Here is a 23989-nt window from a genome sequence, read left to right as displayed (position 1 = left end):
CTTAGATCACATCTACACAGTTGTGCCTTCCAGCGATACCTGAAGTTCTTGGACCTCAATATACATCACCATTTGTTAGTGAACAGCAAGCATGTAAGTGCAAAATGTAGAAAATCAGGCAAACTCTACCAAATTCTTACAGCTTTAAGGAGTGCACAATGACAAGTTCACAGTCCCTATCACATTGAACTCATTCAAAATGAAGATTTTATCTTTTCCATGAAACTATGAAGGTCTCAAAAACATGAACACCATCCAGTTTTGAGGATAACTAGAAGCATTTAAACATAGAAGATGTTGAATGTGGAACACCTCCCTTATTGTCATACCACTTAGAAATAAAGAAACAAAAAACTCAACCCTGGATATCAAGCTCTTCCCATTGATCTTTATTTCTTTTGTTTGATCTCTTCTGCTCAAAACGTGAAGAGGTCTTAAATGGAGCACATACCCTGCATCTGAGGAATGTTTTCACTACTGCGTGCTCTTTACTAAAGAAAGAAAACAACGTACGTTTCTGCTCCTGGTATAAAGATCTTTTGCAGTGGTAAAAGGGAATTCTGAAATGCTACTCCCAAGGACTTGCCTTCATTTGTTATTACCTGAATTTCCTTCAGTTTGGGTGCAATTCTTGTATTTGCAATGAACTTTGAAGAATGAAAGATTTTTTTGTTTGCTCTTTGTTTCTCTAGACTCGAGAAGCAAGACTATTTTGAACACGGAAATCCAGCAATTGTTAGATCAATGATCCTTTTCACACGTGTTTGTAGGTCTAAAAGGAGGCACATACAGCATCTGTAGTCTCATTTCTGGCAAAGCCCATTTCTGCAGGCTTCTAGCTCAAGGAACAAAGAACATGGTAAACTTATTTAAATGAGTAGTTTGAGTACTAGTATATGTATTGTTTATCTTTTTAAGCTGTAGGAAGATTTGAGTGATGGGGAGGCCAGCCCATCCCTATGATATTCCCTCCAGAGATATAAGCCAATATAGTGGCAGCTAGTATGTTCTGCATGAGTGGGACTTAAATCTGTCCTGTTCTGTGTAATAGCCTTCCATTTCAACTAATTGCACAGACCTCCTAGTCTCACAGTTTCAAATACTTCCAACTTTGTGGCTTATAGCCTTTTGTAAGTGAAACGTTTTAATAGATAGAACTTGTGGTTCAATTGCAATCTTTCTGGTTGTTGAAGGAAGGACTAGCAATGTAAAATCAATACATATGGGGCTTTGAGCAACCTGGTCTAGAGGGAGATGTCCCTGCCTATAGCAGGAGGGTTGAAACTAGGTGATCTTAGAGGTTCATTCCAACCCCAACCATTCTGTGATTCTATGATTAATAACTGTAATAGTTTCTGACACTACAGTAGATGAACCACATATCATAAGATATCCTAGGCAGAAGAGTGAAAATTCTAAAAAGAATATATTTGAATTCACAAAGTAAGGGAACTATATAAAAGCACTGGCTTCCTACAGATTTGTAAGTTTCTTACATTAGCTAAGGAAAGTGCTTTTGGAATCAATACAAAGCCTTGTTTGCTTCTCCACTTGTAAAGTATTTTTTCTTAAACATGAACCTGTGGATTCATGGAGGGGTGGTTGGTAAAAAAATGGATGGTAAAAAAAAAATGGATGGTAAAAAAAAATATGCCTAAGACTACCCCCTGTAGAATCTGAAGTAGATCAGGTCCTAATAGCTGGTGGCAGCAGGATCCTTTTCTCAGAACATGTAAAGAGCCTGTACTCCAGATGCATGCCAGTCAGTCCAAAGAACTAGTCTTATAACTTGTTCACGTGGCTGAAGAATGCCCAGGCTTAAACAGTATTATTGTAGGGCCCAAGTGAAACAGTCTGAGGAGGATGAAGTTAGGAGAAATTTAGAACAGTTGCAGTATAAATATATACAATCATGTACTAACTTGCTACTTGGATATCTGTTAAGTCCCGAGGCAAAACAGAAAGGTTAAAAAATTCAAACAATTTACATGTTATTGTATCTGAGAATCTACAGTTTATTTCAGCATTAAGTGCTCCCAAACTCGAAGAACAACATTTTTAAATCTACAGCACTAAAATAGAAAATATTCAAAATTCACAGAAACACAATGCACCCTTAATGTGATTAAAACGTCACAAGGTTTTTTGTTGTTGTTGTTGCAGTTAAGTGGCAATTAAGGATGTGCTTCATAACACTGTGCAGAAATCTGCAAGTTTCCTGTACAGGTCAAATCCTCATGCTTGTGCAAGTCGTTCTAGGACTCTTCGGTAATCCGAAACAAGTTGCTGGAAGCTCTCTTCTAACTGTTCATGTTGCATGTTTAGGTCTATTTGGTTCAACTGATTTGTCAGCTCCTCTGGTCTTAAGCACCTTCTCATCTTGGCAAGTTCTCTCTGCTTTTTCTAAGCAATTAAATAAACAGTAATTTGAACATAAGGAACAGTGAAGAGTACAGTATTTTACTGAATTTATTCCATTTCAATATCTAGGTCTTTATGAAGTCCCTAGTGCTTTAAAAAATAATAAAAACAAACAAAGAAAAATCCACTAACAGTTTAACTAGGAAACCTTTTCTGTTAAAGCTCCACAGTTTCTGTATTACCAATTATCTGGCAAGCTGAAGACTCATTTCAAAATTTTTCTGTATTTCTGCAACAGTTAGTCAGGAAACAGCTCTAAGATGCAGAACCACTGTTAATAGTGGAAGATATTAAGAATTTAGAATTGTACTGTACCTGTACAATACAATTCAAATGAAGTTATCAAGTGCTTTATAAAAGAGTTGTGTTTACATGACACAAGCATTAAAAGTGCTGTAATATTGCCAATTCTTTATAAAAGGTTGCTTTCTCCCCCAAATTACTACATATTGAGTTCAGCTGCAGTTCTGGCAAGTTTTATTCTATTTTTTTAAAAACAGGAGCATAAGATTTTTTTGTGAAACTGTTAAAAATTAGCATGTAAGCCATTCACTAGGCAGAACAATCATAAACAAGATGACCATAGTTTAGAATATGAAACTTAAAACCTTAAAAAAAAAAAAAAATCAGGGAAAGGGCGCTGGCTGTTTTGATCAATCTTTAGAAGAGAACTGTGGTTGAAAAAGTGAAATATTTAAAGCAATAGAATATTCTAAAATTTTAGAAGACAAATATATCTAGCAGTACAATATCTGTAAAGTTTTTACTCAATGTATTTATTACATGCAAAGACTAAAGTGAAAACAATTATTAGAAGCACTAGATTTGAAGCTGCTTATGGCATTTTAGATTTCCTCCAAATATTAAGCTGGATTACATGCTGAGGACATGTGACAGTCCTGTTGGATGAAAAATCAAGGCCTTATTTGTAGTGGACAGCGAGTGAAATTTAGTAAATGAGACAAGACACTCACAAAAGAGAATAGAAAGTGTTTTGATTAGGATCCTGTCACTCAGCATGACACGGTGTTATCTCCAGATCAGCCAAGTGTTTAATGCAGCGCTGAGTTCTCATTTCTGCTAACAGACCCCCTAAGTCCAACATGAGTACAATCAAAGTTCTGCTATTTTGGTATAACAGGATAAGTGCTGCTTTAGGGAGGCTTGCAAGCTAATCAAGATACTTCTGATACTTTGTGAAACTTTTCCAACCAGGTTTTGGGTTGCTTGGTGATTACTTAATTGCAGAGTAGCTAACATGCTAGTTACAGCAATGAACATAGGCTTGTGGGTTTTTGCAATCAATATAGAGACTCATGTCATTAGCAACTAGGAGATACATACATACACTATATATACACATACATATACACACGCCCACCCCTAATCTTAGAGGATTGGTTAATGCAACATGTAGCAAGTAGATCCTCAAAAGCATACTGGGTAGGAAATAAGAAAGTAACTCTGCACTAAGTTCAGTATTTGATTCAACTTCACTGTTGAGATCATATCCCATCTACAGGGAGTATTGTACAGACATGGCTAGGTTACCAAGCTGCTCTGTTAGACCTAGTTAATGAGCAGAACAGGAATCTAAACTATACCTAATTTTCTAGTGTAAATATATAGCATTTAACCCTCATTTCTAACATTGTGGTTCATATATTTAAGATACTCTCAATCTTTCCAAGAAAGTGACTTCCCTCCCTTCTCCCTTCCCTTTGCTCTAACTGGATTTAATGCCACTTGTAGCTAGGTACTGTAAGGGTAATAAATTTCTGCTGGAATTGGGCAAGTAACAGGAGTCAAACAAGATCTTTGGTACAGCCACGAATGAATGTTCTCTGCATCTGTGTATGTCAGCTGAATGCTGCATAACTAATAGTAGTTGATTGGCAACATAATTGGCATCAACTACATTTATGGAAATGGAAGTAAAATCAGGTATAATTAGCCTTGAAATAAGTATTAAATGATACATAAGTCATATACCTTATAGGGGCCAATCAGCCTTCTTTTAACATCCAACCGGTAGCTTCTGGATTGTTCTGCATCACCCATATCTGTTGCACGCAATCGGAGAATTTCATAAACTCTCCTTGTGTGTTGCTAGTGAACAAAAAGGAGAATAAAGAACACGTCTGAGTAAAGAGGTCATTCAGCAGTAGTATCACATTATTTCTCCACTTTGAGTAACTCCTCCGCTTATCAGATATCAGATACCAACAAAGCCTCAATCAGCCTGATCCTCCTTAGCAGTGGGTTAAATGAACAAATGTTCTAGTTACTCCTCAAAAAATAATTTATTCCAGTACGGCTAGCGTGTAATCTCTCAAAATGTTGCAGTGTCTGTGAAGGTGCTTCAAGGATCTGCTATGAATGCTATGAATGGCAGAAAGTCCAGAAGTCAGAGTCCAAAAGTAATCTAAAGAACTGAAACTAGAGTAACATTAAGCAATTAATTACTACATAGTACCTCCTGTACTAATATTAATAATCTTGACATACTTATTGCTCTTCACAAGGTCCTCTGGAAATGCTAAAAATGAGAATGAAAGAATATTTAAATGTTTCTTTTTACTAGGAAGATAACAAAGGAATCAGTATGTGGAAAATTGAAGTGACTTTGGAACACTGATCAGCAACTATGACATCTGGAAAGGAAACAGATTGATGTTTCTACTGTATTACTATGAACTGTTATAACGTTTAAACTGAACTTAAGATCAACTACTCCTTTGCTGAGCAACAGGGTTAAAAATAAAATTGTTTGCTATACTAATCCATCTTTAGATTCTATTAAAAAATAAACTTAATTATCCTTTTAGGTGTAACATCTCAGGTGCAGAAGGCTGCAGGTTTACTTCTCTTATACAAACAATAACATTTCAATGAATATATTTGAATAAGGTTTTTCCTCTGCAATTCTCATTCAACACTTTCATAAAAAACACATTCATGTATTTTTAAATGAATAGCTTACTAATGAGTTTAATCACTTGGACAATTATCCGCTTAATTGTTCAATTTAACAGTTTAGTCCTTCAGACATTTAGAGCTGCCTCAGTAGCAGTGCTAGCATTACTACCTTAGTATTCTGTATTCTCAGAACAACAGTGGCTATTTATATAGATATACCTGAAGAGATGGAAACTGACACTTGAAATTGGAATATTTCAAGTTCTGTTACATCAACAGCATTAGATGGAAAACAAGAAGGCATTTACTTAAAATCTTAAGCAATTTCTTCACTTTCAGATACACTGTAGAAATCTGTTGAAATAAACCACAGTATGTAAACTCCAAGTCTCCACCCCTACGTTGTACTAGCCTGATAAGAATAGGTCCAACTACCACTGTTCAGATTTAATACCTTATTTATTTTCAGCTTCTGTTGAGCTTCCATTACCATTTCTTGGCTGAAGCCTTGCATTAACTTTCCTGGGGAAAAGCAAAGCAAGTCTTGACAGAGCTTTACAAGAACAAAGTCTCTTAGCTTTATGTAGTTTTCAGATGGATCTTCAGCTAGAAAAAAATTATAAGAGCACATAGTTAATATAAGAATTGTTTCTTCATTTCTGGTATGCAATTACAAAAGCTGTGGAAGACGAGACCAGATACAACATTCATCATGTATAAATAGCTGTGCTTAATCATAAGTACTGCTATCAAAGTTTTAAATGTATGACAATGTCAGTTAAATTGTACTGTGTACAGTATTATACACGTTTCCAAGAGACTGACAAAACAAGTTGAATACAGTTCAAAACATAAACCCTTTTTTCTTGTATGTTCCCTCTATTCTATAGCAGATCAGAGCATCATAATTATTGTAAGGCAAACTATGTGGATAAAGACTGAAATAAAAGCTGAAGATAATTTGAAGTTACTTCCATCTTGCTTGAAACAGCAGCATTGCTATCAAAACTGTAGCTTTATTAAAAAAAAAAACAACAAAAAAACAACAAAATCAAGAACTAGCTTCAGTGATCATCAACATAGTCCTATTTGCAACTTTGTTCCCACCTATGAACTACAGAGAAGGAAATGTTACAATGCTGCAAATAGACTTAATCACCACTTTATAGTTTGGACAGGTTTACTACAAGTGAGGAGCAGGGTCTTGCTCTACCCTACCTTTATTTTTCTGTTCAATTTATTGTTGAACAGCCTATATTCCAGCTGTGCTTTTTTGTTCATTTTCTCCCCCTTTTCCTCAAGATGAGGACTATTTTATGTAGTTGACATTTGCGGTTTAAGAATGCTCAAAAGCTAGTATGTTACTAAGAGAAAGGAGTAGCATATAAGTTTTGGTCCTAGTATATGCAGCACTGCACAACCAGCAATTTGTTTTTTGGGTTGCAGACTGCCTAGGACTGCATCAGTAAAAAAGATTTGCACATGAGTGCAATAATCTTGTGTGGCAAAACTTACAGCACTTATTCTGCAAAAGAGATTGAAGAGGCTGTACTGAGATCCATTTATTCTGCTCCTTTTCATTCAAATTAGAAGAAAGATGAGGCAGTTTCTGTATCTTAAGCACTACCAACATACATTTCACTTGTGTCAACTAGGATTATTAGTTACAGTTGGGACAAAGTATTCATTGCAAATGTTAAAGTCTGAAATACTTTTTTTTTTAGGCATTAGTTTCTTAAAGGAAGTTGAAATTCTAATCATTCTGAAGAGAGGAAAGGCTTTACTTAACAGCTTTAGTGGATATGTAAGTATGAATTTGGTCCATTATCAAGATTGCCAAACCTGACTTTCTATCAGAATGACAATAAATTATCTTGCAGAAGTGTAAGATTACATAACTTTAGTGCCATGTAGAATATTGCAAGCTTCCTCCTGCTTTAATCCAAAAAGAGTTACTTTAGTGCAAATTTGCTGTTTGCTTCAAATTTGCATTAAAGGCACTGAGCCATGAATGTGTCATATGATTTATGTAGTACTATATTTAAGACTGTTTATTCTCAGTCATAAAAGCTATGTAAAGCTTTGTAGTATTAGTGGAAAAAAAGGATAAAAATCACACAGTGAATAAGACTTCCTACTGCATAAAGGAAGTTATGCTTCTTTAGGTTTCTATGAATTGGATTAAAATTACAAGGTAGATTACCCTGTGTTAAGATTATCCTGCAGTGATACTATGAAGAAAGCAAGTGTTGTAATGCATTTTAATTAGTTTTTTGGAGGGTAGAGGAATAGAACATCTTTCTCTTCTTTTTGAGATGAGGTCTTAGAAGACCTTAGATTAGTCAATTTATATTTTTTAACTGTATTTCTTCCTATATTGGACTTTAAACTACACGACAGACGTCATGATTCTAACCACTTTAATGCTATATTTTTAAGATGTGTGTACCCTCACCCCCCCACCATTCTTCCATTAAATTTTCACTTTCATGTATTTATTGGCTCATCTCTAACATGAGGGGTGCATTCAGTCAGTAGTGCATGCTCATGGAGCACAACTCCTGTGCAGATTTTTGTCTGTTGACTTTTGGCTTACATACGTGTTAAAACACTATTTCAGATTTTTCTCAGTTTTGAGTTTTGGCTAATAGGAACTAGTTGAACAAGGAATCTGACAAAGCTTGATCTCCTGGCAAACTCAGCTGTATATCTCACAATAAAATGGCTAATTAGCTGGTAATCCATGCATGCTAGGGATTGAATTTTCCTGGTGTGCTGTTCTCTAAGTAGAGGATTTAAGGAGCTACATTATATACAGTTCTTCTGTAAAACAGGGCACTGTTAATCCTGAACTGAGCTGAAGCTAAACCTTCAAAAGGCCATTTAATTCTAACAAGTGAACATGAAAGCTGGCTTGTGGGCTAGCAGTGTCTGAATGTGACCAAACAGGTGAAATGAGTTAGAAATTTAACATATACCTGTTATATCAAGTACTGTAGGAGAAGACATATAGTATCTATGAACTGTTTCGAGAAGCTGAGCACCATGGCCTTCTCCTTGGAATGGTGGCAAGATCAGCATCTGGCTACAGACAAAGGAATGTATTGATATTTCAGTTCAAATGCATGCTTTTGCAAACATTGCAGTGTAAAGGCATAAAAACTAAGTTTTTCTTAAAACACATGCATCAGTCTTAATGTTAAAACATAATTCTTACAGAATCTTAGAACTGCTAAATATTCAAAACTTGTGTGCAATTCCCTCTGCTTCAAGAAGGGAACAATGAAATAAATCAGTGCGTAGCCAACTAATAATGGGGATTTTTTTAAAACAAATCAACACCATTATAAACAAGTATTGGGAACTTCAGCAGTTCCCTCTCCTGAAATAAAAGGCAAGGCACGAGTTACACCGCCAATTACCTTACACGTGGCCGGGTTTTGTCTGGGTACACATAGTAATTATAGACTGTCATGTAGCCCACGGTCGCAAAGAGCGTAGCTCCATCCTTATTATACTTCTCAAATCTGCAGATAAAACAGAAAGCCAAGCAGGTCAATTACAGTCGCGCTCCCATGCAGTGTCCATTTTCTTTTCCATTCTCCAACTGAATTTTCAGTGTCAGCAAGCTACTCTGTGAGGGCCCAATGGGTACACCTGCTATGTTCTGAATGTACAATTCACTTAATTGGTGTGCAGCAACTTGGATAAATCAGACCTCTTTACAGCACTTCAGTGCACTTGCCTATTATAAAGATGAATAGGTGGCAAGTAAAAGAAAACACAGGCAAAGCTCATTTTACTGTTTAAGCCTACATTCAGGGCTCTAACGGACAACAGCATTTAATTCAGCTCTATTCTCAAGGTTCCCCAAAGTATAATGGAGGAAAACTCAAGCCTGATAAACAATGGTTTTTCTTTCCTGGGAAAAATATCATTATACTGCTCCAATAATTGGCCAGCCACAATTAAAATGCAGGCTTTGTGGAGGTAATAAGGTCCACTGTTGCTTTAGAACTGTACTTACACTATAAAGTAGTTCCATCTTTCATCATCTACATCAATAAAGCTAGCAGTTTCAATAAACCACATCAAGAATGTCTGAAGCCTTTCATGATATTCTCGAAAGCCTGGACACGTCATGTCAGCCTAGGGAAAAAGCCAGGAGAAGTCAGGTGAAACCTATCACAGATGCAAAAGGAAAAAAAAAATCTGCAAAACGTAATTACTTCCCCCCCATACAAAAAAAAAAAAGCATGCTTCTAACCAATAAGTTGGTCAAATGATAATATTTATATGTATATGTAAATATATATATATATATATATATTGAGCGTTACAGAAGGTGCCTCACTGAAAAATAAACTTTAATTTGCTTGCTTATGAAGTTTCACTTATTTTTCATACCTTATATATCTGATATGCAATGTCTTCACCAGCTTCCTCATTATGAACAGAATATGTGTGTAGCAGCATTCCAAAGGGCTTAAAGTTGACCTCCTTTTCCAACAGAGAGACAAAGTCATCTGTATTTGTACAAAAGCCAGGAGGAATAATTTCTCTAATTTTACTTTCAACATCATCTGCCTGGGGAATATAAAACAGGGCGGGATCAGCAGAAGATTAAAAAGACAGCAAAGTCATCATTTTGCTATTAGAGATGAATATAAAAAGGAATGCTATGGCCTATCAGTAACTTTAAAAAAGACAAATATTCCTGTTGTTCAGACCTTTGAGCAGATAAAGATAACTGAAGAGACACAAAAGGGTCAGTCAAGCCATTATCAGTATTCAAAAGCTAGTAGTTACAACATAAATAAGTTCCTGAACATGTTTACATTTAGTGACAATTTGTCTAAGCAAAATCGAAGAGGGTTGATAACTATTCTAATAAAAATTCAGTGTGAAGGAACACAAGGAATACCAGCAAGATAAGGAAGGAAGCTGTGGATTCAATCAAGCACTAGGAACAATATTCTTGCTTTCCTATTTCATTGGATGAAACATTAGTTTCTAAAAAATGCAATAAAATTGGTAGCTCAGGCTTTTCATCCAGCAAACCTCTGTGACCATGCTGCACACAGTCTTGTGGAACTGGGATTCCCAAACAAACACCATAACTGGTATTAGGTGGTACGGAACTGAGTGGAGAAAAAGGAACAAAGACTAAAAAACGGTAGCTCCCAAACAAGAAAGTGACAGCATCACTCTTGCATCCTTATGTGTCTGTGCTGGAAATGCTTGCTTGTACTCTAATCAAAGAATATTTTGAAAACAAAGCTGACAAAATAAAAAACACAATTTAGAAATATGGTTAATAATTCTGACGTGTAAAATTTAACTTAGCAGAGAGGGAAGAAATATTCTGACACCAACATTAAATTCAGAGATTAAAATTACCCTTTTCAGTTAACCAAACTGAAAGTTACAGACTATCAGCTGAGCAGACTTCATAATCCTTTTCAGACCCCAAAAAGACCACTTGATTGAATACATTTACTACTTCTTTTTAACCATGAATATTTGATGAAGTTTCACAATAACGTATTACTGCTTCTCACCAGGCAATAAAACTTAATGAATTGGTCTCAACTTAACAAAACAGTACTCCTCAATACAGCCCCTAAAAGCCTGACATTACATTCAACAAAATGAGCTTACATTCAATTCAAACTTTCCTCTGGACAATGAATCCAGGTTTTTACTTAATGGAGTTTGCGGTGAGTTCAGCTGTAATGTTTGTATTGTATCTATTTCCACAAGGACTGACACAAGAACACTTTGTGTTAACTTACTAAGCAGCTCTTTCACACCGTTTATGTGCATGATGGGTATTAGTTTGAAACCAAGACCCTCGCTACTTAGCATTCAAAACAGGGAAATTAAGATGCTTAGAACAAAATACACTACAAAAGGCTAATACAACATGCTACTAATTCCTGTCCTTTCAACCATCCTTCCTTAAGTAGAGGCAATGCACCTGCAAATGAATAGCACTTCATCATTCAGTTACATTTTTAGTATAGAGAAAGATGGATGTGGTTCAGCACAAACAAGTTTTATTCTTAATGGTTTGGTACTACCAACATTTATATTTATATTTGTAGAGAGCACTATAAAGCGATTAAGATATAGCTCTACAATACTTGCTATAACAACACAGTGAAAATGTCTACAGCCTTTACATCAATTTTGTTCTCAAAACAAAGGCCCCTTTCTGTTCATCTTCGAGCAATGCTAGCTTAATGTATTTGCTTTGCATTTCCTAATGTAACTGCGTAACAGAAAGTGAGCCATGTTTTGCTGAATCACTGAATTATATACGTTAACAAGAACGAGTATTTGTAAGGAGCACAGCATTTCAGAAATGCTCATCTTTCTTTCAGACTGCAAGTATATTTACACAGATCTTAATCCTGCCCTGGTGATAAAGTCAGAGGAAATCACTGCTAGTGACTTTCATTTTGCACATCTGGAAAAGATACGTAAAATAATCCACAATTAAAACAAGACTTCCAAGCACCAGTATGTATTACCTTCCTAAGGAAATCATACGAGATGAAGATAGGGAACACAGTAAGGACTTGTAACCTAACTTGTTTCGTAGTAGGACTAATTGAGCCATCAGGATCTCTTCGTACATTACGTTTGACTCTGGATAATATTAATATAATTATACTAATAGGCAGTTACCACATTTGTGTATATTTTCATGCTATTTCAAAGTGGTGCGTTCACTTAAAAGTTACCATAGAAATACGTTTGAAAGCTGAGCTTTTCTACCAATTATAAATATTAACGTCAGTGAGGAGCAGTGGAATCATCTGCAGTGTTAAAGTATATCCAATGTTAAAATTGCACTTTCATTAACTTGAGTTAAAACAAATATATCAGACCAGCTGCAAAGCATGATAACATGTGGATAGTAAAGATTGTTTCAGAGGTTAGTGAAATACTTTCCCTCACTCCATCATGAAAACTGGAAGAAAAGGAAGCTACTTGTACAGCTGCAAATCTGAAAGCAGCTAGCAATTCAGAGGTCAATGCTATTCGTATTTATACCAGAAGAAAGCAGCCTCTCTACAGATGTTTAAAAGAATTGACGCCACCCAATGGATAAATTCTGTCTATTTTCATTAAATGAAGTGCCAAAGAAGAACATACATCTGTTCAAAACATGACAAGACTTCGCTGAGCCTTCCCCACTAGTGCAGTATAGAAGCATCTTCATAGAGAACATATTAAGATGTGTAAATATGCCTGGTTAAGAGACCTTGGAAAAACAGCTAATACTATGGGGTCAAATGGCCTGCGTGGGCTTTTAGATACAAAATGCAAGAGTATGAATAACTAAACAGCATTAAAGCTCAATTCTCACTTGTAACCAGTTTGTTCAAAGCAGAGACTTATGTCCTTTCCTGAACACCATTTATTTGAAGCACAAAGATTATCTGTCATGCATAGCGTTTATAGTTCATGCATTAATATGATTAACCCAAATGACCTAAGCAACTAAACAGTTAGCTTAGAAAAGTAAATGGCAATACGCATTTAAATTAACACTGTGCTTATTGTCATCTCTGCAAATTGTTAATATTTTAAGGTAGTTAAACAGCAAATATAAATGGCAGAACAAATCTGGCTGCTGTATCTTTTTTTCCCCCTGCAGTAGATCAGATATAGTCACATGAGCAGCTTATTAGGACACACAGTCTGTTAGTGATATCAGGGGAAGCACAGTGAAAGTTCTTCAGCCACAGCCTGCAGAAAACTATCTGGAAGCTAGCTCAAATGGATATTCTTTCTTGTCCCTATCACTCCATTATGCAATTGAAAAATAATTCAATAGAGGCAATACTGAGCCTGAAAGTAGGAAGGATTCTGAGCAATGGAAATAGTTGCAGTGTAAGCTTAGGGCTCATTTACCTTGTTTATACTTCCAGATAAGAAAAGTGGCTTTATTTGTGCAGAAAATAGCACGTCAATACAAATGTGTTGAGGTGTGGATTCCCACTGTGACGTGATTTTGAAATTATGTTGGTGAAAGGCTGGAAGGAGAGGTGGTCTGTTTGATTTTAATATGGTTATCACTTAACCAACTGGCTTTCCTTTTTTCTTTACTTCTAAAAACCTTACAAACATTGAAGAACATGACCTTTCACTCTTAAGGTAGGCTGCCCTAGCCTCAGAAGTATTTCAGACATGTCCAGGCACTTAGCCTGTTGAACTAGCTATATTCTAACGCGGCTTCAGAGCACAGAAACAAAAACCTGTAAAACTAATTTAACACAGTCATTTCAATTTTTGTTTAGAAAGCCTTTTCCTTGAAAGCATTTAAATAAACTCTGATGAATTTGAAATATGAACTTTAAATCATAAAGATGTTTACTCTTGACAAGAATAGATTTCTTGGGCAAAGTAATTTGAAGTCAGTGCAAACGTACGACCACTTCACACTACAGAATATTGTGAAGATTCACCAATCACCTTATTAACAGCTCTTTTCAAAATAAATCATTTTTTCCTTGCCTATAACTAAGTAAATCTCAGATGATATTCAATTATGATATTCAATTTTCTTAATGCACCAGAATCTACTCCGAAAAATTCATTTTTCTTTCCTCATGTAGTCTCTTTAATAGGAATTAAACCACTAGCTCTCCTGGAGACAGCTAGCATGAAAATAGACTTTTTTTTTCATTTGGTACAATTTTGATGGCAGTAGTAGAGTCAAAAGAAAGAACAATGAGAAAACATAAATAAGTTCTGTTTTTTTTTTTCAGGTTAGCACAATAGGAAGCTTTATTTTTAATGTAACATGTTTGGAAGGGCAATAAGTAGCCCTAGAAGGTTTGTCCCCATAAAACGTTCCCAATAAGTACAAGTCTGGCTCTGTCTTTACCTCCACACAGTCAAACTTCTCATTAACTTTAGATGTATATTCAATGCGGAAGAGAGTTGACAGGTTACCAGCAATATAGTATAAGAGAATCTTCAGTCCCTTGTAGCCAAAGGCAACTTCACTGAGGAAGGAAAAAAGCACAGTCAGACCTCTAAATGAGTTTCACTGCAAAATATTCAAACCACAGTATTTAAGACTTTAAATCCACATCCTCCTTCCAAGTGAGGTGTACTAAACCTTTTAATAGTGAAAGAGAATCAAGCTGGATGTATGCTATATAGACAGAAATAATGCCTTACATTGTTCTTATTAGTAAATTTGCTCCTCTAGGGAGAAACAGAACATGTCCCTGAACTCAGTAAGACAACAACTGTATATTTATAGCAATAACTCAAAGAATACTTGAAATAACTAATCTTGCATTTATGTTCATCATTGTCTTAAATTCACTAATATTAATACAAATTGATAAACAACGCTTACTAAAACTTAGTATAGCAGTGTAAAGTTTTGGAACATACTACTGCAAGCCATACTGTATAATATACCCAGATACAAGTCGTAGCAACAAGTATGCTTCTAGTGAACAGTATTATTAGAATCAAGTTAAAAATAACTATGGAAGAGATGCTCTATTTATTTTAAATATTCTGAAAAAAAAAAATGTTTCCTGAATATAAACACTACATTTAAGTCTTAAGAATTTATTTTCAGGCAAAAAAAAAAAAAAAAAAAAAAAAGAAATGCAGAAACTATTGTGTTTTTCTTCTTTTTTTTTTTTAATATATAAAACCTGATCTTTCCTTGTGGCAACACATTGCTAATTTGAAGTTTGAAACGCCAGAATAAAAGTGTGCCCGTTCACTACACCAACAGATTGGAGAGTTCTGCCATTATGAGAAGTGCAATGACTCTCAATGACAGCTGCAGACATGCAGTAGTGCAACTGATTTTATTACATTTAATTATTGTACCTATATCAGTATAGGTATAATTAATACAGATAGCGCATCCTACTCTAAGTACTTAGAATGCTTTTTAAAGGAATTGTAAATTAAGAAAAATAAGTAGTTCAGAGTTAAGTGCATGTGGATTTTCCTTTTCTTTCTGGCTACAGCCAGAGTGTTTACTACTGCTCTTCTGAAAATATTAAATGACATTTTAGCACTAGGGATGCAGTGGCAAACTTGCCTACAATACAAATGAAAAAATACTTGGAGAGAAAACTATTTATTTTTTTCTAAACAGTTTGTGTATCCCCTGAACATTTAACTTACACAAAGTCTATCATCTCTAGTAGAGAAAACCTCTGAGTTAAATACTTAACAATCAGTGATCTAAAACAGCCAAGAAATTCAGTTTAAGTTAATATCTATGGTCTTCTTTAATTAAAAATTCCATGGTGTATTGTTATTTAAAAAAAAAAACAAAAAACAAATAAAAGGATATACTGTTGACAGATACTTTTTGGTTTCAGCACTCATTACTGTGAAAGTTTTAATAAAGAACTATTAATTCTTGCAAATCTTATAATGATGACTTGAACACAATAGCAGCTGAAATGAGCAATTCTGACCATGCAATCCAGGCATTTTGTTCTCTGCAAGTACCTTTAAAATACCATGTAAAATGACTACAAGGCCAAAACTCCGGAGGCTAGGATTCAAAGCCATTATTTAACCATAAAATCACAAAACTGAAGTACTGCCATGTCACCTTACAATAGTTTGGTAGCATTATTTTTATTTATTTATTTTTAAAGCAATTCGGAAACAAGATTCCTCTTAAGACCTATTAATTTAACTCTGAATAATTTAACTTACTCATCACCAAACACTTGATGGCTATACTCTGGATTAAATGTTGTGTTGTCATCCTCCAAATCCTCAGGAAAGCGAACTGAAAAGAAAAAAAGAGCATAACCAAGTCATCAGCTTCAGTTTGTTCACACAGGAATTCTACGCTAGATGTCCATGCATTCTTTCACTATAAACAATTTCAGTTATGAACCTACGTTAAGCTGGCACACAAACAAAATAAAGACTGTGCAAATCAGATGCACGTTATTTCCTCAAATCAAATCAGTAAGCACAATAAAATGGAGAAATTGACACAGATGTCTATGATTTCGTATGTATATCCTGAATGACTGACTTTCACTTCGTGGTGAACACTAAGGACACAGCCCAGCTGGATATTCTTACAGTAAGCAAGACCAATCACGTAATCAAAGCTTCCTTCTCATTTTGTCATTCTTCTCTCACATGCAGTTCAGAACGCTTCATTGTAGGGAGTCTTCACAGAATGATGAACAGAGAAATGTTTATGGGCATTAATATTCACATTACAATTTTGGAGAATTGGCATGGATACATACAAATCTACACTAATATTGGTATTTTTACCAATATTACCAAGACAATCAGCAATTCTCCCACAACTTTTATTTTTCTTCAAACCCTTGGTGTTAGAGGTCTTTGCTAGCAATGAGAAAGCATTTGCTAAAGTAGCATCTATTCACACTCAGTAATGTAGCAAACAAGTATTTTATTCATGCTTACAGAGTTAGCAGTGGCTACTGCACAGTAACTGTGACTGAAGTTCTTCCATCACAAAATTTATGATTAGTGAGGGAAACCAGAAGTTAAAGTAGGATTTTCTAGGAAGACTTAGAGAAGACTGAAATACTTAATTCCCAGATATCCTCTCCATTTGTAGTTAAAATAACTACCTAAAATTGGAAGGGATATAATTCTTCACGTAGGTGTTAATGTGATTGTTCAGCCCCATGAATGAGGTATAGGTAGCTCAAGAAGAGAGTTACATACTAATTTAGAATGAGTTACAAGTGCATGCAATGCTGTAGGACTTAACAGTGCTATTAAGTGTTCTTTTTTAATTAAGAAAATATAAAACTACAACCTCGTTGCTGTTTTACCCCAGTAGAACTGGAGATGAAGTAAAAAGGATTTTCCATTAATGAAGTTATTCAGGGAGTAAAATAAATGAAGAGTTTCTTAATAACAGGATGAAACTCAGCCCTCTCAAAAACAGATTCAGAAAGCAACACAGTTGAGACAAAGTAGCAAGATTAAAAAAAAAAAAACCCCAAAACTATGCTCTCAAAAAGAAAAAAGTAAACTGAAAATCTTAGGTGACATGAGGTAATGGGAACAAGTAAAAAAGCAGTCGCCCTGAAAACTGTGACTCCTCAAATGTCTTGATAAAATTTACTCAGATATATTCTATAACTTTTCATCCTTTCCTTCGGTTTTAGAAAGGCAGAAGAGGAAAATCAAAACGTTATTTATATAGATTATATATAAATAGACACAGAATGAGTATTTGAACAACTGTTTAAATGGAAGAGAAATGATTCACAGGTTAGCAGCTCAAAGACACGTTTTGGTAAGAATAACATTTTGTCTCACAAGCCAATTATGCATTTAAAAGTCTAAGTTTCGCAGAACCAACTGTTAATAGGAGTTCTTCAGAGTGCTTAAAAAGTTGATTATTTTTACTTCCTTGATAAATGATGCTATTTGTACTGCTCAAGGAAACAAAATGCTGAAGGTTTGGAAAGATAAAAAAGCATAGCTGTATTACCTATTTTTCTCTTATTAATTACCAATACAAGTAAGTTTCAGATATAAGTCAGTCCAACAAGAGTTCAGTAATTCTGCTTGTATTCTGGATGTGGTAGTAAGCAAGTTTGCAAGTTAGCCATATGAAACAATAAACAGTTCTGAAAAATAGGGAGTAGCACTTCTATGTAGATTTTAAAGACTGTTGAAAATGGCTTGTGGTGTTTAGATGTTGAGGGAGAGGTGGAAAAAAACAAACCAAAGAACACTTTCCAGTTTTATTTATTGTGTTTATCATTTCCTCAAAAGAAATATGATGCATACTTAAGACTATATTGTAGCAAAAGTTCTAGAGAAGAAGAAACTAAAAGAACAAACTAATACCTCAAGAACAAGGTAACATAATTCCAATGCACTCTAGTAACAAATTGCTGATGTTATTATGCAGGTACAAGCCTGAGTTTCTGTAGCTGCATTTTCCTATTCTCAACAGAATTGGACTATGTGTTCCTGTCCTTGTGTCTGCATATTAATAAGTACATATTATAACCTAAGTAGATTATAAGGATTTTAATATTAAATAGATGTTAAAATATTCTGAGCACACAATAATCAAAAACTGACATTACCTAGTTTTAGCTGAATTGCTTCGTTTGTGTTACATTTGTATTCAGCCAGTTTCTTCTCCATAGGAGTAAGTCCTAAAGAAAAAGAGTTTTTGAAAGAGTTTAGATATGTACAATCTGGGTCAGTCTAACTCACAGAAAGTATTAACAAAAGGTTCTTAAGAACAGAAGAAACAACTTCGTAACACTGACTTCATTTCAAAGTGCACTGTTCTTCCTGCAAGTTCTAGCTTTTCATTCTGCCTACTTTTTAAAGTAAATCTGTTTTCTCATTATAAAGTGTTTTCCAAGTATATGCAAATACCACATTTGAGTAAGAGTTAATGCATTTCAGGTGTTCCTGAACTGTGGGAGGAATGCTACCAGCCATTATCTAGCCATTACTTTCCTTCTAGAGCAGATAGGAAGGAAGGAAATTACAGCTACCCTGTTTTCCAAAGTCTAATCTAGTGCACAAAACTTGTGTCACCTATCAAGGCATTTTGCAAGCGCGTTAAACCCATCCTGCCTTTCAATTCCAGCAGCATTATCAGAAATTCTTCCTCGCATTTCAAGTTACTCGGAATGAGGTTAGGCCGGAAACGCTATCAATAACCGGGCGGGCACAGAGCCGCACACGGCGCGCCACACGGCTCAGGTGCAGAGCAAATTCAAGGCAGCGGCCGCCCAGCCCACAACCCGACAACCAGGGCCCGAGCTCTTGCTCCGCTTCCTCTGCTGAGGATGTTAAGGCCACCGAGGGGCCGCTGCTCCCGTCTGCGGCCCGGCACAAACTCGGACTCGGCCGAGGGGAGGGGCACCGTCCGCGCTCCGGGCGACGCTCTCCCTAAGAGAAGGCCGACGGCAACACCCCGCCCTGCTCCCCACCGCCTCGCTCAGCAGCTGCAGGTAGGCCGCGAGCCGGCTGGGCCCGGCCTAGGACTCACCCGCCATTTCCCGGCGGCGGCGGCCGAGTCACCCGGGCAGAACGAATCAAGCCGCGCGCCCACTCGACGGAAATGAGAACACGCGCACACACTTCCGCTTCCGCCCGCCCAAAAGCGGCGGAGAACCAACGGCTGTGCTTGGTGAGGCTCGGGACTGCGCGCGCATGCCCGGCTGTATGTCGAAGATCGCGTTGTCCCAGCGGGAGCCTTTAAGGAGTGCTCGTTTGCATAGCCCCGCCCTCAGGGCAGCCCCGTCGCGCGGTCGCTCCGATGCGGTGGGCGCGCATAGAGCGTGCCTCGGGCTCGCGCCTACCTCGGCGCCGGGCGGGCTCAGGGGCCCCAGGGGCGATCGCACTGAGTGTCGGCGGCTTTGCCACCGGGTCCGGACCGCCCCCCATGGAGCGCAGCGGCGGGGCGGCTGGCTCTCGCCGAGCAGGCAGGTTTCTTCAGAATCCCTTCTGCGAGCGCCGTAGCGACGCCGAGCTGCCCTCGGGCGGTGTGCGTTACCTCGGCCTGGAGGGTTCCGCTCAGCTTTACGGTCACGCGAGCCGCTCCGACCCTCGCAGCCGTGAGGCGCCGTACGGCCGCGTGCCCGGCCGCTCCCTTGCCCTTACCCTGCCGCGCCGAGGGGCGCGGCCGAAGCGCCCTCCCATTTCCCTGGGCCGCGACAGACGCCGCCGGGAGTTCCTCCCCCGACGGCGCGGGACTCGAGCGAGCGCCTCCCTGCCCTAGGCGGCGGCTCCACACCTCATGGCGCGGAGGCGCGGAACTGGGCAGGCGGCCGCTCGAGCCCGCCGGGCCCCGGCCGGTACCGCCCGCTCCGCCGCGGGATTTCGAGGCGCGGGGCCGCCGGGCGCCGCGGCAGCGGGCCAGGCGCCGCGGAGAGCCCGCCGGGCGGGGCGGGGCGGGGCCGGGCGCTGCCTCCCACGGCGGCGCGGCGGGTGGGTAGAAGCGCGCGGCTCCTCCTCCTCCTCCCGTTCGCCGGCGCAGCATGGCGGTCAAGGTGACTCCTCCGTCGTCGGGAGCGGGAGGAGGCGGGCGGCCGCTCCGTCCTCCCGGGGGGATGCGGGAGGAAGACGGCGGCGGCGGGGCGGCCGCGGGGAAGGGGCAGCGCTACCGGTCCTGCCTTCCCCTGCCGAGGGGGAGCGGCGCGGGCCGAGGCCATTAGTCGGCGTGTGCGGGACGGAACAGTCGGGGCCCGGAGCTCCGCATCCTGAGGGACAGGGCGCGGCGCGCCGAGACGGCGGTCAGCGGTACCCGGCTGACCGGGCGAACGGCGGTGATCAGGCGTGTCGTGTTTGAGTCCGCTTATCGGTTAGATAAGAGAGCCGATACCGCTGCCCTTATCGGCGCGAATTGCGTTTTGTTCCTGAGTTGTGTCTGTAGCTCAGCTGGTGAAGCGTTACCATACTTTTATTTGCAGGTGCCTTCCATCAAGAGAGCAGATCCTGCCGAACTACGAAGTATCTTTTTGCAGGTAAACACACGGGTCTGATGCTCCTTGGCCGGCAGGCTTGTGTTTTCAGCTGTTTGTCACAGCACCGTCTGTGTGTCGGTGATGGGACAAAATCGGTTATGTGGACAGAAGCTGACATTGCAAGCAGGGTAGGGGCCTCAGGCACTGAGGGGAACTGCTGCTGTGAGGGTTGTGGTTATCCATCCCGCATCATAGCCTTAAAGTGTTTTCCGAAGTCTTTTCTAAATTCCTGTGACAGAAATGATTGCAACTGTAACCAAGACTGTTATTTTAAGAGCAGGCTTCTGCTTTGTTCTGACTTCTATGGCTGTGTGACTTGTCTGTGAGCTTCAGCTGTGATCCTTCTGCAGATGGATGGGCTGTTGGCAATGTTTTCAGAATTGTGAATTATTATTGTTAAGATTTATGTATTTCATAGTATTACCTGTCACGTAGGTCATTAGAATTACTCTATCTGAATAATAGTGTTGTTTTATCCACTTCTCTTAGTTACAGTGAACCATCAATCTAAAAAGAAAAGCCAATCAATCCTATAACTTTTGAGAAGGTTGGAAATAGGTGTCTAGAATAATCGCAGCTGGTTTAGGTCCATAGCTGGGCCAATCATTTTCTAAAATCACAACGGTATCTTTTTTCTTTCCTGTTGAAAATTGCACACTACATTCAAGAAACTGCTCTGTAAAGAAGGAAGTAATATATAAGTATTACTACTGTGTTCAGCTTTGGGCCCCTCACAGCGTGAAAGATATTGAGGCCCTGCAGCATGTCCAGAGTAGGGCAGTGAAGCAATGGAAGGTCTAGAACAGAAGTGTATGGGGAGCAGTTGAGGGAGCTGGGGTTGTTCAGTCTGGAGAAGAGGAGGCTCAGGGGAAACCTTGTCACTCTCTATGGTGACCTGAAAGGAGGTTGTCGTGAGGCAGGGGTCAGCCTCTTCTCCCAGCTAACAGTGATAGGAGCAGAAGGAATGGCATTAAGTTGTGCCAGGGGAGGCTCAGGTTGGGTATTAGGAAAAATTTCTTGTCAGAAGTGGTGAGGTATTGGAATGGGCAGCCCAGGCAGGCAGTGGAGTCACTGTCCCTGGAGATGTTCAAGAAGAGTAGATGTGGCACTTAGGAACGTGGGTTAGTGGGCATGGTGGTGATGCGTTGATGATTGGTCTAGATTATTTTAGTGGTCTTTTCCAACTTTAATGATTCCATGATTCTGTAAATAATGAATTCTGTTATGGCATCTCTGACACGTAGAGAGATATTATGTTTCAACCATCGTTTGGTGGGATCTTTGCTCTGTAGAATGGATTATTCTGACTGTATTGTTTGTCAGAAACAACAGAAAAACTTAGATTTTTGGAGTCAAACCATGAAAGCCTAAACGTTAGTTTCAAGTTGAAGTTACTCTATCACAGATTCATTTCTTGTTCACGAGACATTTAGGATTTTTTTATGTACAAGGAATACACAAACGGTATAAAAGTATGTGCTTCTGGAACATCACATTGCTCTTTTTGTAGACTTTTTCAAGAAAGATAATTCTGCATGTTGGATTACAAAAAAACAGGAATTATGATGTGAAAATACTCTATTTAACTTGGAAAAGTAGACTCAGTATGAATCTCCTAGTCAATAGATTTACTTGCTTCTAGAAATAAGTATTTGGAGTCCTTGACATTGGTGATACACGAAAAAGTGGAGAGGAGCTTAATCTTGAAAGTGTTGATATGACAGTGTCTGTTTTATTAACCTAAAAAGCAAATACTCTACAGGTTGATGCCCTGAGGAGTCAAAAGTGCAAAAGTTCTCATCTCCCCAGAGTGCCCGAGGATTGTATTGAAAAACAAAAGACAAGTTACTCAGACACACAGTTGCATAGGAAGAGTATATATATTTTTTGAGAGATGGGCTATAGAATTATAGAATTATGTTTTTACTTTTAGATATTATATTTTTACTTTGATAGATAGTAAGCAAATTTAGTTGCAAACATTAACAAAATCTGAAGAGAGCCCAGTCATTCCAAAACTCGGCTGTAGATTCTGGTTGTGAAATACTCTTAGTGTTGCACGCTTAAAGGGTCAGATATGTTGTGCTCTTTCCTGAGGGTGCAGACTTGTTCTGTCAGCTTCAGTTAAAGGGCGAGCATTCCTTCTAAATTTGGCTTCCCTTGGAAATGGATGCAAGGGAAGATGGGAACTCTGGGCTCCTTCGTCATTGACCTTATTCTTAGAGAGCGTACTTAAATTTCCTTCTATTCATACATATCTTTCAATACAATCATGCCAACTTCTCTGTCAAAGTTTAAGGTATATATTAATGGATGTTTGACTTTTACCTTTCTCTTAGAATTTCTGAAGCTTGGCTGAATGCAAATGAAACCTGTTCAGTGAAGTGGAGAAATAATCATGATAGCATTTTCAAATTTTCATACAGGAAGCATTCCCCCCACCTTCCTTAAAAACGTCCTGAATGCTCAGAACTGAGACTAATCATACTAAAAATAATATACTGAGAATACTGCAGAACTCTTTTGTTTTGGAACTTCTTTCTCCTCTGCCCTGATAGAATTGTTGGGAGAGAAATCCCTTTAAACTGAAAGCTAACCGATTTTTCAAACTGTGCATCGCTTGTAGAAGTGTGGTGATACCTCATACTATGTGGTACAAATAGAGTTTTTATGTGTTTGTATTTTGTGATGAAGTTTACAAAAAGATCATGCAAACTCACCGTGTGCCTGAGGCAGTCCATAAATTTACAGTAAGATTAAAAAATGTATACATAAATAAACAGTAATCTAATTCAAGCCTGAGGAAAAGAGAAATTTAATTAGTGTGTCATATTTTATATGCAGTTTAAAGTTAACAATGGCCTTGTCTAATTGCAAAAGATATGTAAGCTGTATGGTGAAAATGTCACTTGAGGACAGATCTTATAAGTACGTGCCAAAAGGGAATAGCCTAGCTACTTTGTCAGGCCTTAATTTATTGGCTTATGGCCAGGCTCTTTCCAAATACCATGACCTTCTCGTATGGAGCTGAAATGTATCTGTGCTTTGATTATTTTAGTCTCAAAATTTTAAACAAAATTTCCCCTACACCTAACTCTAAGAATCCATTATGTGTGATATACTCAGGTAAGTTG

At 38.3% G+C, this 23989-nt stretch overlaps 2 protein-coding genes across 6 annotated transcripts in view; one reads left to right on the top strand and one right to left on the bottom strand.

The window, feature by feature from the left end:
• Nucleotides 1-368: 368 nt before the first annotated feature.
• HAT1 (histone acetyltransferase 1) lies at nucleotides 369-20381 on the bottom strand. 2 transcript variants are annotated; one of them, XM_048952586.1, is made up of 11 exons: nucleotides 19993-20381; nucleotides 18456-18527; nucleotides 16066-16141; nucleotides 14243-14363; nucleotides 9748-9927; nucleotides 9368-9489; nucleotides 8763-8867; nucleotides 8319-8425; nucleotides 5795-5946; nucleotides 4414-4530; nucleotides 369-2403 (listed from the first exon to the last, which is right to left on the bottom strand). In XM_048952586.1, exons 1-11 carry the CDS (start codon nucleotides 20369-20371, stop codon nucleotides 2236-2238), a joined length of 1599 nt encoding a protein of 532 aa, XP_048808543.1. In that variant the 5' UTR covers nucleotides 20372-20381; the 3' UTR covers nucleotides 369-2235. The 2 variants fall into 2 exon arrangements, with proteins under 2 accessions (XP_048808543.1, XP_048808545.1); XM_048952588.1 differs by lacking the exon at nucleotides 19993-20381 and adding an exon at nucleotides 19379-19493.
• The window catches only part of SLC25A12 (solute carrier family 25 member 12), a 51032-nt gene continuing 46479 nt past the window's right edge, over nucleotides 19437-23989 (top strand). Inside the window, exons 1-2 of one of the 4 annotated variants that reach the window (XM_048952582.1) lie at nucleotides 19437-19519; nucleotides 20802-20855. In XM_048952582.1, coding sequence (XP_048808539.1) covers nucleotides 19451-19519; nucleotides 20802-20855 — 123 coding nt within the window. In that variant the 5' untranslated portion in view covers nucleotides 19437-19450. Of the gene's footprint in view, nucleotides 19520-19645; nucleotides 19815-20319; nucleotides 20382-20424; nucleotides 20693-20801; nucleotides 20856-23989 lie in introns of those variants that run through there. The other 3 variants (XM_048952584.1, XM_048952583.1, XM_048952585.1) reach the window with 3 other exon arrangements.

The sequence above is a fragment of the Lagopus muta genome, chromosome 8 (genome assembly GCF_023343835.1).
Source record: "Lagopus muta isolate bLagMut1 chromosome 8, bLagMut1 primary, whole genome shotgun sequence".
NCBI classification, from domain to species: Eukaryota; Metazoa; Chordata; class Aves; order Galliformes; family Phasianidae; genus Lagopus; species Lagopus muta.
Note: the sequence above shows the minus strand (reverse complement) of the source record. Positions and strands in the feature narration are given on the sequence as shown.

What these genes read in the sequence shown, in the direction of transcription:
- HAT1 (XM_048952586.1), bottom strand. Translation starts at nt 20,371, where the DNA reads ATGCTGCGCCGGCGAACGGGAGGAGGAGGAGGAGCCGCGCGCTTCTAC. An exon ending in GCGCCCCTCGGCGCGGCAGG is followed by an intron (nt 18,528 to 19,992) that starts GTAAGGGCAAGG and finishes CTTTTTCTTTAG; the next exon opens with GACTTACTCCTATGGAGAAG. An exon ending in TTGCATATCAGATATATAAG is followed by an intron (nt 9,490 to 9,747) that starts GTATGAAAAATA and finishes CTTTTTCCCTAG; the next exon opens with GCTGACATGACGTGTCCAGG.